General features: G+C 39.5%; 1 protein-coding gene across 1 annotated transcript; it reads left to right on the forward strand.

Moving 5' to 3' along the window:
* Window positions 1-32: 32 nt before the first annotated feature.
* Window positions 33-12,190, forward strand: FAM199X (family with sequence similarity 199, X-linked). The gene is made up of 6 exons (XM_051784675.1): window positions 33-220; window positions 2,989-3,208; window positions 4,840-4,989; window positions 5,305-5,466; window positions 6,493-6,753; window positions 7,650-12,190. Exons 1-6 carry the CDS (start codon window positions 33-35, stop codon window positions 7,818-7,820), a joined length of 1,152 nt encoding a protein of 383 aa, XP_051640635.1. The 3' UTR covers window positions 7,821-12,190.
* The last annotated feature ends 12,733 nt before the right edge of the window (window positions 12,191-24,923 follow it).

The following is a 24,923-nucleotide window of genomic DNA, read 5'->3' on the forward strand; positions in this document are numbered from 1 at the left end:
CCGCCTCCCGAGCCGCCCCCGCGCCCACCGCCATGACCGAGGAGCCGTACGAGAAGTTCCTGGCCCCCGAGGAGCCGTGCCCGCTGCTCTCGCACCAGCACCCGCCGCGCGGCGGCAGCTTGAGCCTGAGCGAGGAGGGCTGCCTGGACGTCAGCGATTTCGGCTGCCAGCTCTCGTCCTGCCACCGCACCGACCCGCTGCACCGCTTCCACTCCAACAGGTGCGCCCGGGGGGTGCTGAGGGGCCCCAGGGCGGCTGCTGCCCCCGGGCAGGGCCGCTGCTGCCCCCGGGCAGGGCCGAGCATCATTGCCCCGCTCGCCTGCCCGGTGCGAGCCGGGTGTGACCGGGCTGAGGGTGCTCCGCACGCCCTGCTGGGGTACCCTGCGCTTGGCTTAGTCGGGGTTCGGCTCGTCACGTTACACCTATCGATGTGAGCTGGGTCGTTCTTTAAAGATGTGTTTGTTCGTAGGATGACAGACTGGTTTGGGTTGGAAGGGACCCCAAAGATCATGTAGTTCCAACCCCCCTGCCTTGGGCAGGGATACTTTGCACTGAGCCACGTTGCTCCAAGCCTCGTTCCATTCCAAATGTCTTTTTTTTTAAGATTTCTGGTAATTTTTGAGCGCTGCAGGATGGTCAGCTGCAGAGTGGTGTGTTTATAAGAGTTAAAAGCAGGCCTTGCATGGACACCAGGCAAACCTGTAGAGGTTCAGAATGAGTCAGGCAGCTTGGTGACTGCACCGACTCCTGCAGAAACATTTCAATCCCATGCTACTAATGATCGTCAAATTATTCAGCCTGTAGTTTGTAGAAATGATCTATTCAAAAAGTGCATATACAACTCTACAAAGAAATTCCAAAAGTGAAAATCACAGTTTTCCTAAGAACGTAATTCTGCTACTGCGTATAATTAAACTTGAATATGGCAATAGCTTTTTTTTTGAGAACAGTCTGTGAGATTTCAGTCACGAACATATGTGTGGGGTAGTTCTAGTTCCTGTTCCAGACTTGCAAGATACTTTTACTGATTGTTTCTACTACACCATTATGAAGAGTGAATAATAAGGTAGTCTTTCAGTTGAATTTGTATGAAATCATGGAAATTGCACTTTAAAAGTATTGTTCACAAGGGCAAACTCTTAATTATAGATTCTTAAATGATTCAGCACAAACAACCTTAATCAAATATGATACATTTCTCATGATAGGGTTCTTAAATCATAAAACACAATTGTGGCATGAGCAGTAAGAAATATTCTTAGCATATCTGTAAGATAAATGTTTGATAGCTGTTTTGTGAGTTTCTCTTTGTGTTGCTTTTCACTTCCCAAGTGTGTTACTTAGGTTTGCTCATTTTACAAATACAGGGTTGTAACTCAGGCATCTTGAGGGGCTATCTCACTTCTTTGGGCAAGGACACACACTCATTAAGCCATTGCAGATGCACAGCTCAATCTGTGCTGTTTGCATAATATTACGAGTAATTGTAATGTAGTTCCCGCTTGTTGTTAGTCCAGTTCACCCCAGCAAGCCCAGCAGACCCCCCTGGGTGTGAAAAGGTGAGGGCTGTCTGCCTGTACCTGGAGTATCTGCACAGTGGGGTGGTGGTAGAGCCCCTGCACCTCACCCTTTGTTTTGATAGGTCTGGAAACTTTGTCCGCTCTGTTCCTTTCGTCAATATTTCATGAATTCTGTAACTGTAGTCATGTTGAGAAGTGTGCTGTGTCACCACACCTGTGCTCTGCTCCATACCAATGGACTGCCCTGCCCACAAAAGTCTGAACCGGTGAAACACTGCACGTCTGTAAGGGATCCAGAAAGGGAGGGAGAGCAGGATCTCCTGAATCTGCTAAATGAGAAGTTTTGGAAATGTCTTTAACATTGGATAAATTCAGTGCTGGCCAAGTAGATGTGGGAGTGAATCCATCACAAACATATTTAGCCAACCTGGTATGCAGCTTAAATAATGACAGTGAGGACCAGCCCTTCAGGGTGATGAGATTGCTTGGCTTTTGCAGTTGGATGGAAGAAGAGTGTTTTTCTAGTTAGCCAGGCTGAAGTGGACAGGCTGATGGAAAGGAGTTGATTGTGTGGGTTTGTGTGGTGCATTTTAGAAGCCCTTTTCAAGTTGTTTTGGCCATATTGCAGTGCTGTGCTGACTCATATTTGTCTCGACCTACTTTTCACCAATATGTAAAATAAATCCAGATTTGGAGACTGATTTCATGAGCTTGTTAAATTCTGACTTACTCTCATTAGAGCAAAAAACCTGTTCTGTGAAAATTGAGTCCTCAATAGCTTTCCTTTAGCAACAGCATTAACTAGCTTTATAAATGAAATAATGAGGTGGAAAAAGTATTTAGTTTTGGCGTGGTAACATTTTCACACAGGTCATTTTCCCATCTTGCACTGTTTTATTCCAATAGCATGTCCAATGTTTTTGGCATTCGGAGTTGTGAATAATGAATCCATAATGTGTTTCCTTATTAAGCCTCAGTTTTGTGGGGGATTATCAGCCTAGAATTTCTTTTTGACTTCTATTTATCCTGATGTCTGATTGATTAACTTCTTAGTTCTGCTTATTTCAATTTACGTGACAGTTTAAATATCCAAACATATGGAAAATTTTATTTTTAGATCAGTGTATTTTAGAAATCCAACCAACAGCAAAAAGAAGCAATTCACATACTAGAGGAGTCATGGCTCTGGGGTGGAAAGTGATAATATATTAAAATAAAGATGTAATTATACTAACTATGTGTGGATTTTTGCCTGGCCATTTTTGGCCTTGGGTTCCCTTTGGTGTTGTTTATGGACCTTAAAAAATATTTTAAACTAGAATACTTCAATTTCCATAATTATAACTTCAGTAAAATCCATGTATAATGCGAGCAAAGTGAAGATAGTTTTAAAAGGCTTAAAAGAATTTTTCAGGGCCACTTGATGCCAACATTTGCTGCTTTCTAATTGTTTTGTCATGTTTTGCAGGTGGAACTTGACATCCTGTGGAACCAGCGTCGCCAGCTCAGAGTGCAGTGAGGAGCTGTTCTCATCGGTCTCTGTTGGTGATCAGGATGACTGTTACTCTCTGTTGGATGACCAGGAGTTCACCTCTTTTGATTTGTTCCCCGAGGGCAGTGTCTGCAGTGATGTCTCTTCTTCTATCAGCACATACTGGGATTGGTCAGACAGTGAGTTTGAATGGCAGGTAAACTAGTTCCACTGTAAATGTAAAATTTTGTGTAGACTGTTATGTGCTGGTTTTAGTTGTAGTTGAAAAGCTGTCGGATAGAACAGAATATCCTGAGTTGGAAGGGACCCACAAGGATCATCGAAAGCCACTCCTGGCCCTGCACAGGACAGCCCCAGGAATCCCACCATGTGTCTGAGAGCGTTGCCCAAATGCTCCTTGAGTTCTGTCAGAGTTGATGCTGTGACCACTGCCCTGGGGAGCCTGTTCCAGTGCCCAACCACCCTCTAGATGAAGAACCTTTTCCTGATACCCAACCTAAATCTCCCCTGACACAACTTCAGACCATTCCCTTGGATCTTGTCACTGGTCACCATAGAGAAGAGATCAGTGCCTGCCCCTCCTCTTCCCCTTGTGAGGAAGCTGCAGACAGCTGTGATATCTCCCCACAGTCTCTTCTTCTCCGGGCTGAACAGACCAAATGACCTTCTCAGCATTTGTTTCTTTGTAACTACTGAGCATGGGAGCACATACCTGAATCTTGAGTGATAAAGAAATGCTTTGTTTAGTTTTATTCCAACCTTTTTAATCTGGAGGAGTGAGTGAAGGTCATACTTTTAAATTTTGTTGTAAAGTTCAGTCAAAGCATGTAGAGTCCTAAGGGCATTATAAGAACTGAAAACTAAGGCGGCTCAGATCCTGTTCCAGAAGATGCAGATAAACTCAAGACGTGCTCTGAGATTAGCTCCGAATTTCTGACTGGTTTAGTCTAACTGCAGGTCTCTATTTATTGCAGAAGTTACAAGTGCACGTGTATAATGTGTATAATGCAGCCTGTAGGAATGACTCAGGTTGCATCCCAAAGATTCAGAGCTTCACTGAGCTGTGAAATTTTAATTGCCTGATAAACTTGGCAATTGTTTTGAAAAGAAGTAATTTCTTAAGCCTTAGTTAGCTAACAGCATGTTTGACTGGTAACTAGCTTTTTTATCACTCTTTACTTTTTAAAACAAACTTTTCTTAAGAGACATACTTGATTGGACTTGTAAAATTTTGGAAAGACTTTTTTGCAGCTCTTTATGGTGTTATCTGGCAGAATCTGAGCATGAGTAATCCAACTGTCCCACTTCAACTGGAAGTGCATTCAGAAATCATGTGTCAGTTGTATAAATGAAGCTATCTGAAGTTCTGCAGTTGCTTCCAGGCAAATGACAGTAATTTTAATTGAATATTCTTGTGTAATTATGGGGTGTGGCATGAATTACAGACCGACTTTGAAATTATATTCCTTAAACTAGACTTATGCTTTGAAATGGGGGGTTTAGATTTAAGTTTGGATTGTAATGGACAATTTCCACTGATGGAAAAGGGAAGTAATTGAAATGTCACACCATTCTGCTGTTTTCTTATATGCAATTTTTTAAAAAGATTTGATAAGTAGAGAATAGTATGAATCGAGTTTGCTGCACTTGTTGTTTGTAGGAAGATTCAAGGGAGTTATGAGTAATTACAAAGAAGTTGTCAGAGTGCAGAGATAATCGATGCTTTGCTAATTTGACAGTATGTTTTGAATGGTTAATAGTGTTAGAGTGATTTACAGTCTGCCTACTGTACTCTAAAGCTTTGTTCCTTCTCTTGCATGTTACAAGTTGCCTGGCAGCGACATTACCAGTGGGAGTGATGTGCTTTCTGATGTTATACCTAGTATTCCGAGCTCTCCCTGTCTGCTTCCGAAAAAGAAAAACAAGCACAGGAATCTTGATGAACTTCCATGGAGCGCAATGACAAATGATGAACAGGTGACTTTTTTTCCTGTGTGAGAACTGCAATGTACAGAAGAACTTTCCATTAAAAGATACAACTTAAATGCCATCCTGATTGCTGTAGGTATAAATGCAGACCTATACAGGACTGCTTGATTCTCAAAACTAAATCTTGTCTTTTGGGTCTGTAAGAGGCAGTTTAATGCCTACTCAGGTTTTCACCCTGAGTTTTTAAGGATACTCAAGGCTAGAATATTTGAGCATGCTTTATCCTGTTGGTCCTTCCTTTTTTCTGTCTCTCATTTAGAATCAATGATACTTTAAAATGACCTGCCTCTCTTTGGATCCTAGGTTGAATATATTGAATATTTGAGTCGCAAAGTCAGTACAGAAATGGGCCTTCGAGAGCAACTTGATATTATTAAAATTATTGATCCTACTGCTCAGATCTCACCTACAGATAGTGAATTCATTATTGAATTGAACTGTCTCACAGATGAAAAACTGAAACAGGTGAGTTAAAGTTTGTACATTTGACTTTGGGGTTTCAGCATCTGATATGTCTTGGAAAATCGTATGGACTTGTGATCAATTTTTATACCTAATCATTAGATATAGAGATATACACTAGAGCACAATATTGTCAGTGAGGGAAACCTTTATATGAGACTGTGACTGTACATTCTCAGTATGTGTTAAGCCTAAGCTGGTGAGTGTGTACTATAGACCTGGTGCTGCTTATGGCAGTGTACCTCACCTCATGGCCATCAGCTAGCTGAGGATCTTCATTTGCTCACTGAATATGAACTAGCATTTAAAACTCTAAAAGATTGGGATTGGTTGGGGAAGACCATAAATTTCATGTAGAAAGGGAGATAAAAACACATTTTAAAGATGTAACGGAATAGGAATTATAACAAAGAAGGGTACCTGACTGGTAGGGTAGATACATCCCACTACTTAGTCTTTGTACTATTGTGATGTGTTGTGGTGTCCAAACAAGCTGAATTCCTCAGTGTTACTCTGATTGTGATGAAAGTGAAGATTGAAACTGGAAAACATTCACTGCTTTTATGGGCTTGGCCTATTTCATGTTTCAAACATTTTTTAAGTATCATCTTACAGTAGAAAAGTACTGCTTTATTTACACCCATTTTTGTTTGAGTATACCTAGCAAAATAAAGGGGTTTGATACATTAAGTAAACAGCTTAGTTCAGCTGAACTTGACTGATGTTCCTTTTTGGTGTTGAAATAATAACTAACGTAGTAGCAAACTCAAGGAGCAGGAGAGGAGAAAAAACCCCAAACCTTGCTACTTATTTTCGTTCCTTCTGTAGTGAAGCTAATTTTAACTTAGTTCTCTGGGTGACTGCCAGATGGCTTGGGATTTAAGCAGGCGCAGCAAAATATTTTAAAAGTCTAACTGAATTGATCTAATAACTTGATCATTAATAGGCAAATTGGTTTTTTCCATGGAAAGGAGCATCTCAGTGCAGTGTTTATCAAGCCTTAGCCATTTTGCTGCCTCTGTTCTACAGGTGAGGAACTACATCAAGGAACACGGGCCTCGTCAGCGGTCAGCAAGGGAGAGCTGGAAGAGGAGCAGCTACAGCTGTGCAAGTACCAGTGGTGTGAGTGGTGCCAGTGCCAGCAGCAGCAGTGCCAGCATGGTCAGCTCAGCCAGCAGCAGCGGCTCCAGCGTCGCCAACTCCGCCTCAAACTCGAGTGCCAACATGAGTCGAGCGCACAGCGATAGTAACCTGTCCTCGAGTGCTGCAGAGAGGATCCGGGATTCAAAAGTAAAGTTTCTAATTATGTAAATCTGCACTAAGCTGTCTTAACTCTTTAAGCTTGCTTATGTGATCTTACCTGGGATGTTTGTCCTGAAGGAACACAGTTAGTGACTGAGTTATTTAGATAGACTGTTTGGTGCGACATGATCACGAGGAGTTAAAACTCGTGCTCTTGCCATAATTTCTGTTCTAAGAGAAAGCCTGATGTTTGTAGCAGATTTTTAATTCCTTTTGTTTAGAGTAATGTGAGTGGGCTTGAGTAAGGGCTTATGCATCTAACTTAAAAACACACACAGTTTTAAAAAAATAATTATTTAAGATTGATCACCCTAATCTAGGCATAATTTCTGGATAGTAAAGACCATCTTGGTTGTGTTTTGTTTTTCTTTTGTGTTTTTTTTTTTTCCAACTAAAAGTTTCATCAGGCTTTTTGAATCTTCTTCAGTTTATTCTTCCATGTCTCATGAGATTACGTGGTGAGGAGAGACCCACTGAAGCGTGTTCCATTTAAAGTAGGACTGTGGCACTTGTCGTGTCTCCATAATTTCAGTTTCAGGGGTGGAGGAGAGGAGCAGTTCTTGCTTGCTCTTCAACATCTTGGGTTTGTTAATGTAAGACTGTAACATTTCCCCAGCAGTAAAGATTCCTTCAATCAAAAATTCGACTGTGCAACATCACAGGGTAATGTTGTGCCTCATAATTCAGATATGGTAATTGGGTCTTGATATTTTAATATCAGATACAATTTTGGATGACTGTTTGCACCACCTCTAAGAATTCATATTAGTTATTTTTCAGAGCAGATGTTATTTTAGAGGTTAATTTATATTTTCCAGCTTTAGAAGTGTTTTCTAATCTACAGAACAAAATCTTACATTTTGTCTCTTCTTTATTTTTGACAGAAACGTTCCAAGCAACGGAAACTACAGCAAAAGGCCTTACGGAAGAGACAGCTGAAGGAGCAGAGACAAGCTCGTAAAGAAAGACTGAGTGGATTGTTTCTTAATGAAGAAGTGCTCTCTTTAAAAGTGACTGAGGAGGACCATGAAGGAGATGTGGATGTTTTAATGTGACAGGGGTGAATTTATCAGTGTTCTTTCTAAGCCTTAAATGTATTATCCTTATTGTTTACATACATTTCCTGACCAAATTTTGATTAGTGTTAACAATATAAACCAGATCTTTTCTCAAGTGTAATTTTGCTAAGAAGGTCTAAGTATTGAGTAACTTCAGCTTTTTGAGAGTAATTTTGCAACAAAGAATTCAGAAACTTAACTGTCTTCTGAAAAGCTGCTCAGTAAATACAATTTTAAGGAAATTGAACTTGGCTAATATGCTAACTTAACTTACAAGATTTAAGTCTAGGGGTGCTCTTGGATGACACAAAGCATGCATTACTATGCTTCAGCTTCTTTGTTTTTTTACAACTTAGAGTTAGTATTCCACTTGACTTGTTCTGTCTTCCTTTCCCATTATTAGGAAGATTGTTTAGCATGAGGAAAAATCTTTCTATTCTGTGGGGCTTTCTTCAGTCTTGCTCTTGAATTGTATGAAATCAAAGTGCTGTCATAAATTCTTTTCTAAAAGTTGTGATTTAACTGAAACTACACAGAAAACAAGAAGCGGGACTTCTAATGCAGGGAATCTGTAACAAATACTGCTTAATAATGTTCTTAGGAAGCAACTAGAATTAAAAAAAAAAAACAAGAAGTACAGGCTTAGTCTTCAGAAGCTGCTCAATATCTTAGGATGATCACTAATGGTTGACCAGTACATCCCTTCTATTTCTATGAAAAGATTACAATAAAAATCTCTTTATGCATTGAAAGTACACTAATCTGCAAGTAAGTTGTCTAGGACACTACTTAACAGTAGTTAAGAACTCTACTGGAAACAGAAGTGCAAACAAGTGGCACACAACTTCAGTGGTTTTCTTTCCCAGAAGCACATCTAAATAGATTCATGTTGTTTACAGGAGAATTTAAATTCATGCAGCTGTGCTTTTTAATGGTATGTTTAGCTGAGGGTGTCTTCTGTGTGGGTTGTTACACCATGACATGTATCAGAATCTCCTTTTGTTGTCTACTGGCTTTTGAAATTTCTGTTGGTAAGAATATGAGGTAAAATTGTGGCTTTCAGGTAGGGAAGTAAAAGTAGTTTTAACCTCTTTTCTAATTTTGACCATCTTTAAGGTGACTTTTGTCTCTATTTTGGAATTACTTTTTACAGAACTCCTTCCCCCCACTGAGATAAAAATAATACTTCTAAATTTTAATGTGAAACTTAAAAGATTATGAAAGTATTTTTGAATTCTGAATTTAGTAATTTTTTATTATTTTGATGCTTCATTGCTTTAATTTTGCTCTTGAATTAAGGAGTTTGACAGTGTAGTGTGGCCACAGGTGTCTGTAATTGCACGATGTAGCCCAATCCTGCAGAATTGCATGGTCAGCTTTAGGACTACTGACATTAATTTTGCATGTCCTGCACAAACTTATTAGCCCTGACAGGAGAAGTATTTTTCTTTCAGAAGTGGCATTCCTTGTAGACTCAAACTGACCAGTAAAATATCTGAACAATGCCCTCTGAAAGAGTCCATGGTCAAACTAGTATGTGTGACTTTATTCACTCTTACTGCTGCTGTACAACAGGTACCCAGACTTGTCCACTCACTGATTAAAAGCCATGTAATGTCATTTTAAGCTCAAGTATTAGCTGTCCCATATGGCCAATTATTTGGCCACTAACCACAAGTGTCTGTTACCTCTCAGTATTTCCTTGAAAGACAAAATTTAATTGCTGTCAATTCAGCTAATTTCAGGGTGCAGTTTTAAACTCTTGCGTGGTAATGGATGAATTCATCATGAAATATTTCACCATGTGTACACTGTTGCAGTTCAGTACAACTTTTATTTTCTGCAGTGACTTTGTAATGTGATTGCATTTTTTTTTCTGAAGAAAAATGCACACGATACTGTAGAGAATGGAAACTCTGAAGTGAATTGTAAGAAAGGTGCAATATCTCAGTGTGGTGGAGCATGAAAGTGTGTAACTTTTTTCTGTTTCAGCAGTTCTTCAGAGTTTAAAATGCCTCAGGTTTTGTTGAGAGAAGGCGCCCTCATTTTGATGAGGTACAGTTCGTTTTGGTCACCTGTGTACTAGTTTCCAGGGATCATGAAATGAGGAGGGTAGTATTTCCACCTTGATCTTAGGTTGAGCATGTAAGTATAAATTAATCCAAGTGATTAAATGGGTCCAGTTTCTTGTCACATTGGATGAAAAGGTCCTGGGTGCCACAATAGCTGATAGTGGTGTGTTGTCTCCAGCAGGTACTTCAATCACTTGTGTGACAGTAGAAATGAAAGAAGAGAGTGGATTTCCAGGGATTCCATGGTAGTAATTTATAGCTTTGTGATCTCATAGACCCAGGATGCTTATAACATGAGAATACAAAGCTCTGAATGTTCTGGTAAGAATGCAGAGTAACATCTTGCCTGAATGTTCTTTGCCAAGTACTCAGAGATATAATGTTGTCTTTGATCTCAGAGAATCAGGCCTGAAGTAGCTGTGGGATTCGAGAGTTCTCACATTTGGGTTTTTTTCCCTTTTGTTTTCTCATCCTCCATAGTTCTAGTGACATGCTCAATTTGTGCTGGGGGAGGTTTTTGGTCAGAATCCTGTCTTTCCCTGCTTTGTGCTCTGTGCTTACCCAGGAGGACCCTGCCCCTGGAGGTGTTTAAAAGACACTTAAATGTGGCACTTAAGGGCGTGGTTTAGTGATGGACTTGGCAGTGTTAGATTTAGAGTTGGAATCGATGATCTTAAAAGGTCTTTTCCAATCTAAATGATTCTATGAATTTATGTTAAATACCCATGGCATTAGTCAAACAGTTGGAATTTTAGTTAAACCCGGTCTTGCCAATTTAAGTGTTGACCATTGTGGCTACAGCTGTAGATTACTGGGTTCAGGTGAAGAGTAACAGACTGCTAAAATAATGCATTCTCTTATTAGTATGTTTTGTTTTGTTTTTTTTTTAAATCAAATCTCTGCTTTTTATTCACAGAGCACAAATGTCAAGCTTAAAAGTAACATAGAGGCACACAGGAAAAAGCTCAGAGTTCTATGGTTCCATGGTACTGAAGCTGTGTATGTAGGAGCTTTGTACCCACTGCAATATGAATGTAATTAATTTACACTCTGTAAAGGTAACGGTTTGCTTCCATGGTAACTTTTTCTCTATAAAGGCTTAGAAGGAGCACTGAAAGTTTGATTGCAATAAGACTGTAAACAGTAGAGAACATTCTTTTCTAATATGATTTTAAATACGAGGAAGAAAGCTGCCTGACAAACCTGGTTGATTTCTGTGTGTGTATCTAATGTCATCTTTTGTCTCTGTTAAGATATCTATTTTTCTTTATCTGGGAAACTGATAAAAAGATGCTTACAGTATACTCAGTATGGGGTGCTTACTTGAAAGAGCAAGAAAATTCTTTGCAAGACTTTCCTGGGCCTAAATTTTGGTTCTCCTGTTGTGGTTTGAAACCTGTGAAGATCATTCTCTGGAGGGAAAAACCCAAACCAACCTGCTTGAACTTAAGTACATGCATTTACATCAGAATGCATATACAATATAGAAACATATAAAAATGACAGTATTTACTGTTCATCTATGCTGAATGGCCTGAAGCCATTTCTTTTCTCTTAACACTCTTTCAACTTTGAAATCAGCTGATGCATTGGTCTATAAATATTAATAAACCCAACTGTTTTGGGAGCTCTTACAGTTCATTCTTATTAGCCAGATTTTCATGGCAATTGTTGTTAGATTTATTGGTTTAATATTCTTAAGCTTACTGATCTTGCGGTTCATGAGCATAGAAAAGTCAACATGCAGTTGTCCATTTAAGGATTGCAAAGATAGTTTATTAATCTGTCAAGGGCACATCCTAGTAATATTCAAAGCTTGTATATTTTGACTATTAACTCTGATGAATCATACTTGCATTCTCTCTCATCTGGCTAACTTTAAAACATTTCCAAATGACAAATAAATTCTTCAGTGTAAAAAAAAAAATTGTAATATTGAAGCCTTGAATATAGTTCATAACCAAAGCAAGGGGAAAGTGGGGGGTCTGATTTTTTTTGGTCTTTTTTTAGGGGGAGAGGTGAGGGTATATATTAGAGTATATGGTATTGCTTAAATTGATCCCCCCCCCCGTTCTCTGCTAATTGTAATGCTAAAATGCACTTTTGTATAGAAAACTGTTCTCTGTACATTCTGTATCTACTTTACACAATGTTTATAGAGATTTTTCTGAAGTTGTGAAGGATTTACTGAAAGCTCTGATGCTGTTGACTTCAGGATTTCCTTGTATTTGAAAATAGTTATGTGCATATTAAAGTACAGGTTGGAATTAAAATTGATGACATATAGCAAAGATATTCTGATGAAACTATGTGGTATCTTCTTCAGAGCAGGGGGATTTATATACAGGGCCTGCAGAGTCACTCTTCAGGCAGAAAGTACAAATAAAGTGGCACATCTTATTGGTTCTTAGTGGCAGAAAGCAGACTGGTCCCTCCTTAACCCAGAGGCATTTGTTATCCACAAAATCTGACAAGAATCGTGTCATAGGGCAACAATTCGTTGTTGTGAATGATATAACCCAAGGTCATGTACTTGAAGCTGCCTGTCCTTAGTTTTGGTCTCTGTGTGAGAGGATTTTTCCTATATATGCTCTATCCTGTGTAGCTGTGGGCACAGACAGTCTAATCACTGTTGTTACCAGCAGGAACTGAATCTGCTGCTGTCGCCCTCAGTACCCACAGCCATCAAACCACCACCTGTCCTGAGATGTTTGAAATCCCTTATAAGACTTACAGACTACCAACCTGCCATGCTTTTACAGTTCACCATGCAGGCACCTGTGTGTCACTGCTGTAAATCCAGGTCTCATTTGCCATGGCAGAAGCTGCAGTGATGCACACCAGGACATGCAGCACCAGCAAGGACATGTCAGTGACAATGGCTTTGCCACCAGCATTTGAGTGGACTAGAGTGAGGACACTTGCCAGCCTGTATAATCTGTGCCCCTGAACCAAATTTGCCTTCTGCAATACTAAAGTTTCAAGTGTAACAACAAAACCTCCTTTTTCCCCTTGGAATCCAATAGAAAAGTCATGAAAACCTGGTAAGAGAATAGCTGGCATAGGGATGTATTCCTGTGTTCAGAAAGTCTCCTGCAGCATCTCAGGGATCTAAACTGCCTCATTCATCCCAACTAAGGCTCATCAAATGCTTCTGGGAGTTGATTCTCATCAGAGAAGAACATCATGACAGAAGGTAATATTGGGCAAGTGTTACTATCCTAGTTTCTGTAGATGTCAAGGGATGGTGAAGGACAGATGAGGGTTGAAATGCTGTGTATCACAGCAAGTCTTATCAAACTCTGAGAGATCTTTAATCGTTGTGGACGAAACTGCAGAAGCTATTGCTCTTGTGATGCTTTGCCTGCAATTGGGCAGCCTGCTTGTGTGTTTTGGCTGTTTTCACCCAAAGGTGACTGACAGTACAGAATGTTTTGTAGAAAAAAAAACAAACTGAAATGTTTCCAAGGTCCTTGAGCCGTTATAATGCTGCTTGTTGTAGAGGACTGACTGCTCCCTGGATAGCTGATGTTTATGCTTTCTGAATCACAGGAACTTTCCCAGTAGGTCCTGTTGCAGCAGTTCATTTCCAGGGCACCAGTTGCACAGGTGAGTTGTACCTCCTGGCAAACAGCTCCCTGTGTGTCAATGAGGTCACTTGGGCATAACCAAACACAGCCTGTTATGGATCTCTTATTAGCTGTCCTTAAACATTTCTTCATCATCACTCAAGTCTATCCAGTTTCACTGCATTGAGAAACTCTCAATGGCCAAAGACTATCTAGGCACAAGCTAAACAAAGATTTCCACACTGGCAAAACAAATTGATAAACTTCCTTTAATAAATTGACAGGGAAAGGTGTCATTGACTATGGGCTTGCTGTCATCAGTCCACTCTTACTGTACTGGCCTGAACTATACACTTGATCCAAACATTTTCCAGTACAGAACTAGTTAGAATTTGGTTTCCTGAGATCCTTTGTATGAACTCCTAAAGGTTCCGTGTCCTACTGGATAGAAACATTTTTTCACCTCCTTCCAGAACATTCATCCCTTGTAAATGGTTTCTCTGGTGCTGAAATGGAATTTAAGTCCCATTCCACATTTCTAAGCTGAAATCTCATTTCATGCTCTTTTCTACATGCTGCAGTGACTGACACCTGGCAGCATCAGTGGTGTAAAAACTTATTTCTGGTAATGTACAACACATTCCTGAGGTTTAAGCGTGATAACTCATCGTGACATTGGAGTATTTCTAATCCTTCTTCAGTGGAAGTACCTGCTGTATTGCTATGAAGTTTCAAAGGAGGAAGATGTGTTGCCCTGGAGTTTGACACGGATGTGCCGATTCTCACGGCAGGTGACTCGCCTCGTCTGTTGTCACCAGAGGGAGCACTGTGGTCATTTACCGGCATTTTAGACTGCAGCTGCCAACGTTTCTTTGCTACAAACGCTTTTCTTTATTCTTTAATGTCCTGTTAAAAGGATTTTAGGGGGATTTGCTTCTCCTCTTATGCTGTTTTTGAAGCAGGGATCTGTCTGCTAAGGGTCAGTTTTACAATAATAACATTTCCAGTGACTTAGGAAAAAGTTGGCTTTTTCTGTTGGTGGCGACTGCTAATTCCTTCCTGGTCCTGCTGATTGCAGCTGAAAGGTGGAAGTGCACTCCTGCTTAGTGCTAACTTTTGTATGCACTGTGTTGCTGCTTTACATTTCCTGGTCTCTGTTTTGAATTCAACCTTCCTCAATGGGGACTGAGGATTTTGCACTTGAAAATATTAGATGATGATAGAAAACAAGCAACCAGCTTGTAATGTGCTGAGTCTCATAATGTAGATAACTGTCTGTCCCTGGGAGGCAGAGAGAAAAGATGTAGCTTGACTATCTTTATTTTTTTGAATAATAACCTCTGAATTGGGCTTCCTTGGAGCAAAGGAAAGTACTGCTTGAAAGGGAGCTTTCTGGAGTGTCTTTTTCCTACTCAGTCTGACAGTTGTTGCAGTGGTGCCAAGTTCAAAACAGCACTATAATGTCTGTATAGATGCCTCTGTAACGTGGCACCTGTGAAGGCACACTTCCAACTCCCATTCTCTCAAGTAGCAGATTCTAAAGTTATTAATTGTAGGATAGCTCCCCTAGGGAAACCGTGTGCTCAAACCTCAAAAGGAGGGAATAAAGTTTTAAATCACGGTCACAGTGTAAAGAGCTTTAAAATGTGGCAGATAGCTGTTTATGTGCCCATAGCTCCTGTTTTTCTTGTCACCTAGTTCCTGTCTATACTTCCTGAGGACAGTAAGTTGTAAGCACAACATAGCAGTTCATCATAGGAGTTGCTGAAAACATATTTTTAATTCATTATAGACCATTCTAGTTATTGAGGTAATTCTCATTTCATGATATTTGTTTCCTTTCTTAGTTGGTTAAAAGGCAGTTGATTTAGTTCTTGCTTTCTTTGTCCAGTGTAGAAATAAATAGATTAGTCAGAGGGTTTTGTTTTACCTTCCATTGTGCTTGGTATGAGCAAAAGTAAAGCTGAGTTCACTTTAATAGCTGGTCAATTTTCGGCTTCTTCCAGACATAGTTTAGATAATTTTGTAGGTTTGATATCTCCTGCATTTAAGAGATATCTAAAGATGCAATGCATCATTTAGGATCTTAAGGAGCACTGGAAGTATGCAAGAACTGTTAATGATGAGTGTATGCTTTGAGCAATAAATGCTCCCCGTGCAGGACAGGTCTGTGTGTGTCCAGACATCCTGTACCTGACCTTTTCCCAAAGCCAGAGCACAGTGGTGTGTTCAGTGTCTGGCTGGTACTTTCTGGCAGGAGCAGTGTGAGCTGCTTAGAAGTTACTGTAGATTATTTTGGCCTAGGATCTCATAAGTCTTGGGTGGTTCTACTTGGTAACTCTTCTCTACTCTTCTAGAACACAGACCAGCTTGGGGACCTCTCCACCCCATCCCCTTGTTAACTGCTGAGCAGAGCAAAACCAGTTTGTGTTGAGAGAGTTTAAAATCTTGTGATTATGGTGCTATGTGGCTTTCACCACACAGTCACAAGAATATTATATTCAACTAATGACTCCCTTCTGAAAGCATAATTGAACACTAAGGCTGAGCAAATGTCATGTATTTATTTCATGTTCTTTAAATAATGAAATATTTTTTAAATCAAAATCTTTGATATTCAACCAACTCTGCTGTGGAATATTCTGTCTCTGGTAGTACAGGGATCCAGAGCCTATCATGTCTAGGGTTGGCACAATCTTCTACCCTCTGTAGGATGGAAATGATCACTCCAGCAACAATTTATACTGGCAGATTAGATAGACAGATAAAAAGGTGCATGAGTCTATGTGAGTATTTCACTAAATTCAAACTGAGGAGAAAAGCACTATGGTACTTTTTGTTTGAAAGAATTTTTTTCTGCTTATTTTTAAATAAGGTGAATTTATTTACCAAATAGAAAGTATTCACAGTGTGTATTTGACTTATAAACATGTTGCTCCACAAATCCATGCACTTCCTCCTGAAACAATTTAGATCATAAAACTGTTTGTAGAAGTTACAAATGTTAGCCAAGCAAAAATGAAGCAGTCTAAAGTCTTAGCACAAACCCATTTGTGGACTGATAAACCCATTTGCAGACTGATAAAATGAGTGTAATTTATGGTCGAGATGCCTTATTGGCATATGTATTAAAGTTCAGGGATATGTCTATTTTTCTTAGTATTGCATTAGCTGTAATTTCTATGTAATGCTTCAATTCATTTATATATTTGCACAACAGACTATCAGATAAAAAAGTGCCAAAATGTGTATAAGGAGGTCATCACTTTAGCTTAATTGCACACAAATTTCCTGCAGACTCTGATGCTTAAGACCAATAACGAGACTGCTACAGCTAGAATAAACGCATTAGCCTATAAATTTAGAGCTTCTACCTGCTTTCCAAAGGGAGAATCATCTCTAAATGAGCCTAGTAACATTGATTTGTGATTAATCATTTTACTTGGTGACTCATCTATGATCACAGTACAACAAAAATGTCATGTTTGCTTAGTGGCATTAGCACCATTTATCTTCTCTGCATTCGGAGAATTGCCTTGTTGTCAATGTGGGACTGGGGCTGAACAGTACGGTTGTTAAAGGACTTCTGATGTCAGTTTACCCAAAGCAGAGTATAAACAAGAAAACAAAAAATGTTTTTTAATACATGTTCCCGTCCTTAAAATTTAATTATTCCACTTGATCAGGCCAAACCATTTGCAGTAATTATCTTGCATCTGTAAAACAAAATTAATTTATCCTTGAAAATTGGTATTATTCAAGTTGCCTCTGGATTTTTCTTTTTAAGGCCATCCCTGCAAGTTAACTCTGCTTTTTAGGCAGTTTTGCTTTTCTTGTTGCAGAGTGAACCCAACCCTCACTCATTACCAAATGCTTGGCTTGTGGATGGACTTGTGGATGTCAAGTTTGCATAGGTGTTCTCTAACCCAATCTTCCTTGACCAAGGGAAAGTCTTCATTCCAACATTCCTTTACCCTGGTCTTCTGGGTCAGAGATTCCTGAGGGTTGGTCTTGTCAGTGAAGACTGAAGGTAATAAAAATGATTCATGTTGAGTGTGAGATCTGAGAAAGAGAAAACCCAACCCAACAACCTTCAGAGGAAACTTTGATTTAAAGAGCAAATGGTACAACCAGAAGGTTTGGTGAGGATGAAGAATTCACACCTGCCTTGTATTGCCTGTTCAGTGTCTAAAAAGTATGAGTTAAATCTCTGCACCTTGAATTTACTTAAAAATCATTAATACTTGCATGTATCCATAAATATAGCTGGCCTCTGGTTATGCATTCACAGGTTTCTTGTGACTATGGAAGCCAACTTATCTTTAAAGGAAGAGACACAGTCCTGCCATTTCGTAAGGGCATTGGTGAGGCTTTAATAAATATTGGATTGTATTGGATAATACATCTGGAGAAGGGCATATCCACGTGATAAAACCTTAATTCAAAAAAGATCCAAGTGTTCATTGCTGCTTCTGTGACTGTTGGTTTTTTCCTTCAGCTTTACAACTGAGCCTGCTGCCTCTGTGAATTTAGTGATGATCAATGTGGACATGCTGGAACTGTTTACATGAAGTGAGCTGAATCATTCAACCTAATATTCATTTGTTTGACTAAAGCCTCTTTAGAGCCACTTGTGATCTGATGACTAACGTGGCACAAAGATGCTAATGCTCAGTGTATACATAAATCATTAACTACTTAATTTGGATTTGGAAACCTGAGGCAACAGAATGCTCCATGGAGAAGTAGCTATATTTATCTCTCTCCATCCTGAACCACCTGTCTCCAGAGACTTGGAATGCATTAGAAAAATTAATGTAATGACTGATCTAAATCTAGGTTCTCTGTTTCAAAAGAAAACAGCATTTTTTCAAGTAGATAAGCATGGAAATCTAGGATCTGTTCTCTGTTCTGCTGAGACAACAAAAATTAACTTGAGCAGTCCTGCCAGAAAAAGTGAGTAAGAGTTGAGAAGAATCTGAGGGCAGCCATAGTTTTTTTCTAAAATATTTTTGGAGATGGTCTAGGTTAGAGTGTTTATGGAAGAGAAAAAGGAATTTTGGTCCTTTTTTGACTCCAGGGAGTAGGACTTGATGTTTTAAAGTGAGACTGAAAGCCTCCCTTCAGCAGTATTTCAGCCCATTCCTGAAGGCATATTTAACTACATTTCTTTAGTGAATTGTGTTGGCACTGATGAGGGAAATCTATCTTCCAAACTGATAAGCTCACCTGCTAGATGATGTGAACAACTTCCTGCCATTCAGAGCCAACTTTTCCCCTCATTGTCACTGTTATCTTGTTCCTTACCTCTGGTTATTTATTAAAGAGCTGTGACCCATTGACTAAAATACCATAAAGAATATTATTTATAATGAAGCCTAATGGAATATGTTCAGGGGTCTCTGTGCTCTTACAGGGCACTAAACTGCAAAATTCATAAGGGGAAATCTTGAGACTGGATAAATTTTTAGATATAAATTGACATTGAGAGAGAGGCATTTCATAATGATGTCAGTGAATGAACTCCATCCTCTGAAGCTTTTGTTTATCTCTTGTTACATAAACAGGGTTAGGTGCATGTATTTAAGTATGCACAGAGCACCAAAGCTGCTTCTGTACCAAAGCCAGTTGATCCTATGCCCATTCCTACAAGTCCAAGAGGTGTTATTGCCCAGTTCTTAGAGGGGAAAACTCAGTGCTGTGAGCTAACCTGGATCCTGACATGTGTTGAGCTGAAAGGGAAGTTGGACCCTCCAACCTTCTTCCTGGCTTAATTATTTATCTGTTCATTCTTTAGTACTACACTACTACCAGATGGGACCTTTTTTTCTTCATTTGAGTTATTAATTTGATCCTCTTGTGTAAAAGTATGGCAATTGATAATCTACTGGCATGTTGCTTTTTTTTTTAGTTTGAGCTGTGTTATGTCACTCTGTGTTGTTAATGGTGAGCATGACTTTCAGGAAAAAATATTTTGTTTGCTATTTCACCAGTATGTTGTTTACCCGAATGGAAAGCTTGGTCCACCAAATCTGAATGTTAGACACATTTTCTATTTAGTAAAGCAGGCAGTAAAAAATTATTTTGTTTTAAACATCAGATGACCTCACTCATTCTTAGAGAAGTATTACTTAAATATTTAATGACAGCTTATCCTAAAGGGTTTGATCTGTCCTAGATAAAATGTTTGCTTTGTCTTTAAATATATAGTATTTAAACCCTGCTCCTTTAGATGTTTATGGAAATACAAATTTGGAAAAGTGATATGCAAAAAAAAGAAAAGTATTGGAGGGCAAACAGGAATTATCACACAGTTCAGAGAAATCAAAATCACTTCAATATACGGATTTTAGCAATGTGCTTTTATTTAGCTTAAAAGCTGGAAAGTGAAGTTTAAGGGGCAAGTCAATATTCTCACAAGGACTTGTTTTACTTCATGATATAAAACTTGGAGATTACTTGTCAGCTACATTAGTTTTTAAAGTGTTTTTACAGTGAGTGATACACACACTTTGGAAGAAATAGTTCTTTTCCAGAGATAGCATTTTAATTCTATTTCAAATATTGAGTGAAGAAAGCTCCAAAGAATTTAGTACAATAAACCATTGCTACGTTCAAGACAGTAATATAAGGGGTGGGTTTTTTGTTTTTTTTACGGTTGCTAATAGCAACTTATGTGGCGAACATAAGTACAGCAATTTAAAAGGACACAGTGGTAATGTGAATTTCTTCAAGTAGTTAAATACTAATGTCTTTCACCACAACATCAATGTCAGCTCTGCTCCCAGTCAAAAAGCAAAGGACAAATGAACTTACCATTTTCATTTGCTTTTTTGAATTGAAGAGTTTTCAAAAACCTGACAATAGCCGGTCTAGTCTGTAATTTTAACTTGATTTATTTGAATTAGTGAAATCTTCAGTAAATACATCTCAGTACACTTCTTAAATATTTCCCCAGAGAGATTAAACATCTATTTACTTTAACTCCACTAGTGCTCACAGACTTTTAATTGCAGTGCCTGACAAACTTTTCAAGAAAGGGAAAGCGAAGAAAGAGGAAGAGAAGGTCACTGCTGTAGAGAGCCATTACCCTGAGTGGGAGCCCTGGGTAGCACACTTCAGCAGCTCATCTGAATGCCAGGCAAGTGTGTTTGTGTGTTGGGAAGCGTAGCTGGATCATTTACGCTACAGATTTCATTTGTATGTGTTATCAGGAGGAGTATTTGTCCACTTCTGGAGAACTTGCCTTTCTGTGTGGTGTTCCCATCTGCTTGCTGCATCTGCGTGCACGTAAGAGTGGCTGCACTCATGTCCTTCACCTTAATCTGTGTTTGGGGTGACTGTTTAATAGAAGAATATTTAAAACAAAATGCTAGTGGTAGTCCCATGTGTAGTGTAAACGCAGCACAGACCTGTCAGAAGAGCTTGGCAATAAAATTGAGTAATTGTCAATGTACATCCTTGAGGTGGAGTTCTACCCATGGTAAAATCAATGTCAACAGTTTAGTTGATTTTAGCCTTGGGTTTATTTGCTCTTTGCTGCTGGTAACCATGGTATGGCATGTGTAGTTCTTAAAGAAGAATACGTGCTGTTGTTTTCATTTGAGGCTTTATTGCAAAGACTGTGGAAGTTGACAACAGGATTTTTCCTACCCACAGCAAGGTCTGGACTTGGAAATGTCAAAATGGGAGTAAAAGGCCTGTTCTCTGTCCTCCTCCTCCTCCTCCATCTCTGCAGAGTCCCCCACTAAAGCTCTCTGAGCCATCCTGGTTGAAATGGCAGAGACAAGTGCAAGTAATCTCCCCCACCATGGCATCTCTGCCTTCACAAAGATGATCCCACTGGGCAAATGTCTTGGATTGACCCAGAAGTATTTTGCAGAATTCACCTTTAATTCTTTGTTTCCTGCCATTGCTGCTTCTGCTGTCCCAGGAGTTCTCCCTTTAAAGAAGTCGTATCCTGGCTGCCTGGGACTTACCAGTTCCCTGTTAAACTGAGCAACACAAGTAAAGAGAGACACACAAAAGATCTCTTTTGCAACAGAAACAAATTGCTTAAGAAAGAATTCTTGCAGACTGGAGGCTTCTCTATCAGTGCCACATCTGCAGTGCCCTCTCCCTGGCTTTGGGAGGCATGTTTCCACGTTGGCTTCAAGGGGTGAGGAGCCAGCCTTGCTGATTCAGTGCACTAATGGAATCGTCCTCGAGACATTGCTTGGCTGCAATGGGCTCAGAACTGTCTTCTCATGCCCTTTTAGTGTTTCTGAACAAATCCAGGCTTAACTGAGAAGGTCATTCTCTACCCTGGTAAAGCTTCTGGGAACTTTACAAGGGGAAAGGTATGATCAGTATTTTCAAAGATATATGAATTTTCTGCTGTAATTAGGTAGAATATGGACATAGCATTATAGGTTCAATTAAAAGCATGTCAATAAAAGGCAGTTGTGTGCTACATAAAAGATTCTTTTGTTAAAAACTGGCCTGAATTACGACTGTTTTATACACATTAATTTGCTTTGTACATACAGAATGGAGCCGATTGAACAGCGTGATTGTCTGACGAGAGCTGAAAAGCAGCACTTGCTGTAGGTAATTTAAATTGAGCCCTATTATCATTTACGGATTTATTCTGCTTAGAATCAATAAGATGAAAAAGGGTCTGAAAGCTTTACACTAATGCTAATCACTTCTGGGTCAGTAACTCCTTGTGTTGAAGTTATGCATTTCTTCCCTGTATTCACAGAGCTACTTGGAAAGTGAAATATTTAAAATATCTTCCACTGAAGAGAATCTTCCCGCTTCTACTTCACAGAGCATTCAGCATTGATAAATATTTTGTTGTACTGAAAAAAGATCCCTGAGAGGGAAGTGACACCAGCCAAAAGAACAAAAGAGATGCTTTGGAAAGAAGCTCAGCACAGAGTGCCCTGAAAAATTTGTTATAAAGCAGCATTCTTGGTGGCTGGAGATTCAACTTGACCCTAGGATGCAAACCAAAGCTGGGTTTGGGTAGCTGCAGTCATTTCACTTTCTATTATAGGAACAATTTTACTCCTGGATGATTTATCTTTTCAGTTTAGAGAGGTATCAGGAGTCACAGGATGGGAAGAGTAAAAACAAGAGAGACCAGAACCAAGATGATTTTGGTATAGAGATGCAATCAAGAGGGAATACAATGAAAGGAATGTATATGTATAAAGCTGAAAAAAGGCTAAAATGACCCCAAAAAATCAACTCGACAAATTTATTTGTCCAGTAAGACCCTGGTTACTCTTTTGGGGATGCAGGCAAAGGGCAGGGGTGTGCTGTGCTGAAGGGTTGTGTTTGACAAACTGGAGGAGAGCTAGCAAGTTCTTATGAGGAAGAAACCTAACCAAAACATCACTCTGAGCAAGGAGCCACGGTGAATTTCCCACTTCTCCAGACTGGATTCGTTGTTTTTGAAGCTCAGGAACTGGTGGTAAAAGTATGGCTTAAAGAGAAGGTGAGGGGAAAAAAAAAAAAGACAAAAAAGGACAGACCCCTGTCACAAGAGGATCTATGCTCCATGAATGCCTGTTTGTGTCACCTGTTGGCTGTGCAGCAGTGGATGGACTGCACCCCCTGCAGAGAAACCAGGAAGGGTAGTGAAAGAAGTGATCTGGATCTCTTCAGGAATTGGATGTGCACTGCCATGATGAGCCTATGGCTGTCTGAAATCTACTTTTTCACCCAGAGCAGCACAGAAGAGACAGTGAAGGGCTCCTTGAGTCCCAGTTCTATGGTTTCTGCTGACTCAGCCCCTCCCAACTTTACCAGGAAAGATCCATTCTGCAGGTTGAGAGGGGGCCCAGGTGATCCCTTTGGAAGTGGCTTATGTGGCAGAGCTGAGACTCAGGATCCTGAGGGCACTATAAAGCAGAAGGGTGAGTGATGCTCCTCTCCCTGAAGAGATTGGGCTTTGTAGACAGGGCAAAGTGTGGCAGAGGACAAAATGTTCTGCCTAAGGCATATGGAGGTGCAGGGGTAGGGGCAGAATCAGAAGTAGAATAAGACTTTTGAGTCCCAGGTGAGTGTCCCAGCCTCTGCACCCTGCTGCATCTCTGTTCAGGTACAGGGAGGTTAGTTCTGGATGATTAAACCTTCAGGGCTGTTATAACCGTAGTTCATTGCGGGCAACATTGTTGGAGCAGATTGCCAAATCTTTATTTCATCAACGAAGTGGCTTCCCCTCCTCATACTCAGTTTCCCCAGATACCTGAGAGTGATACTTCAGAGGTTTAACTTTTTTTTTATTAAAGTGTTTTAAAAAACACGTTAAACTTTTCTTGTATTAAAATGGGCTGGAGCAGCTAATACAATCTCTTGCAGTAAATAGCTTTAAAAACATCAAAGGTTTTGATAACTGTTAGCTATATATTTTGTAATGCCTATTGTATTTCCATTTTGTTAGTTCTATTTAAAGAGCAGTATTATCATGCCCCATTTCCTGTTAGATAGTTCTATTTGTCTGCTCTACAGGAGGCAGGAGATTTTAGGTCCAAAAGAAATTATCTCTCAGTAAATTACTCCTAACTCCATTACGGAATACTAAGCACTCTCCCCTTACTGTGTGAGCAGCTTGAAGAGATAACATTGCAATTTATTTATTTGTTTTGTCCCATGTATATAGGTGACACACGAACTCATCTGAGCAGAGATGGTGATAACTGACAGGTACATTAGATCAGACATATATAGCAAAGTTTACTTTGATTATGTAGTAAGTGCCAAGATGTACAGTAGCTGATGTCAGTTTGATCTCTCTTACAGCATATAATGGCTTGTCTTTTTCATGGTTGAATGGACACTAATTTTTGTCTAATAAGTAAGCTATCAGTTGAGTGTTTTAGAGAGTAGCCCGAGTTTTTTATCCTTCTGAAAGGGAAACCATTCGTGAAATTATTTTAAAATTTGTTTGGATTGCTTGTTGTATTCATTTTTCTCCTTCCAAAGTCCCCTGTTTACTCCAAGGTACTAAAGATACAATATTTTCTAAGGACCTGCTGTGAATCTGTTGCATTGTGTATGAGACCTTTCCATACTGAAATAGTAGCAGAGAACAGAATATTTTCTATCTATGTATCTGATGTATAGCTGCCAAACTATAAAGTCTGTATGTAACACCTTTTAAACTTTAAAGGGAGAGAAGCAACGATGTTCTGGCATTACAACCTCCATCCTTCTCCCCTCTGGGTAATGCAGGAATTATCTAAGACTGTAATTTTGTAGGTTTGTTTTATTATTATCATGCAGCCATGATTTCAGGTGAGTTGTGTTTATGAAAATAACTTTTAAAAATACATTTTGCAAGACATAATATTAACTGATTAATAATGGACTTAAACAAACCTAAAAAACCAGAATCCCAAAATAACACTGGCAAACTCTGGAAGTGAAGAGTAACGTACTGGGTTGTCCAACATGGCTTAGCTTCGTGG

Source organism: Manacus candei, unplaced genomic scaffold (assembly GCF_025592945.1).
Source record: "Manacus candei isolate 608988 ecotype Guabito, Panama unplaced genomic scaffold, ASM2559294v1 h1tg000003l, whole genome shotgun sequence".
Taxonomy (NCBI): domain Eukaryota; kingdom Metazoa; phylum Chordata; class Aves; order Passeriformes; family Pipridae; genus Manacus; species Manacus candei.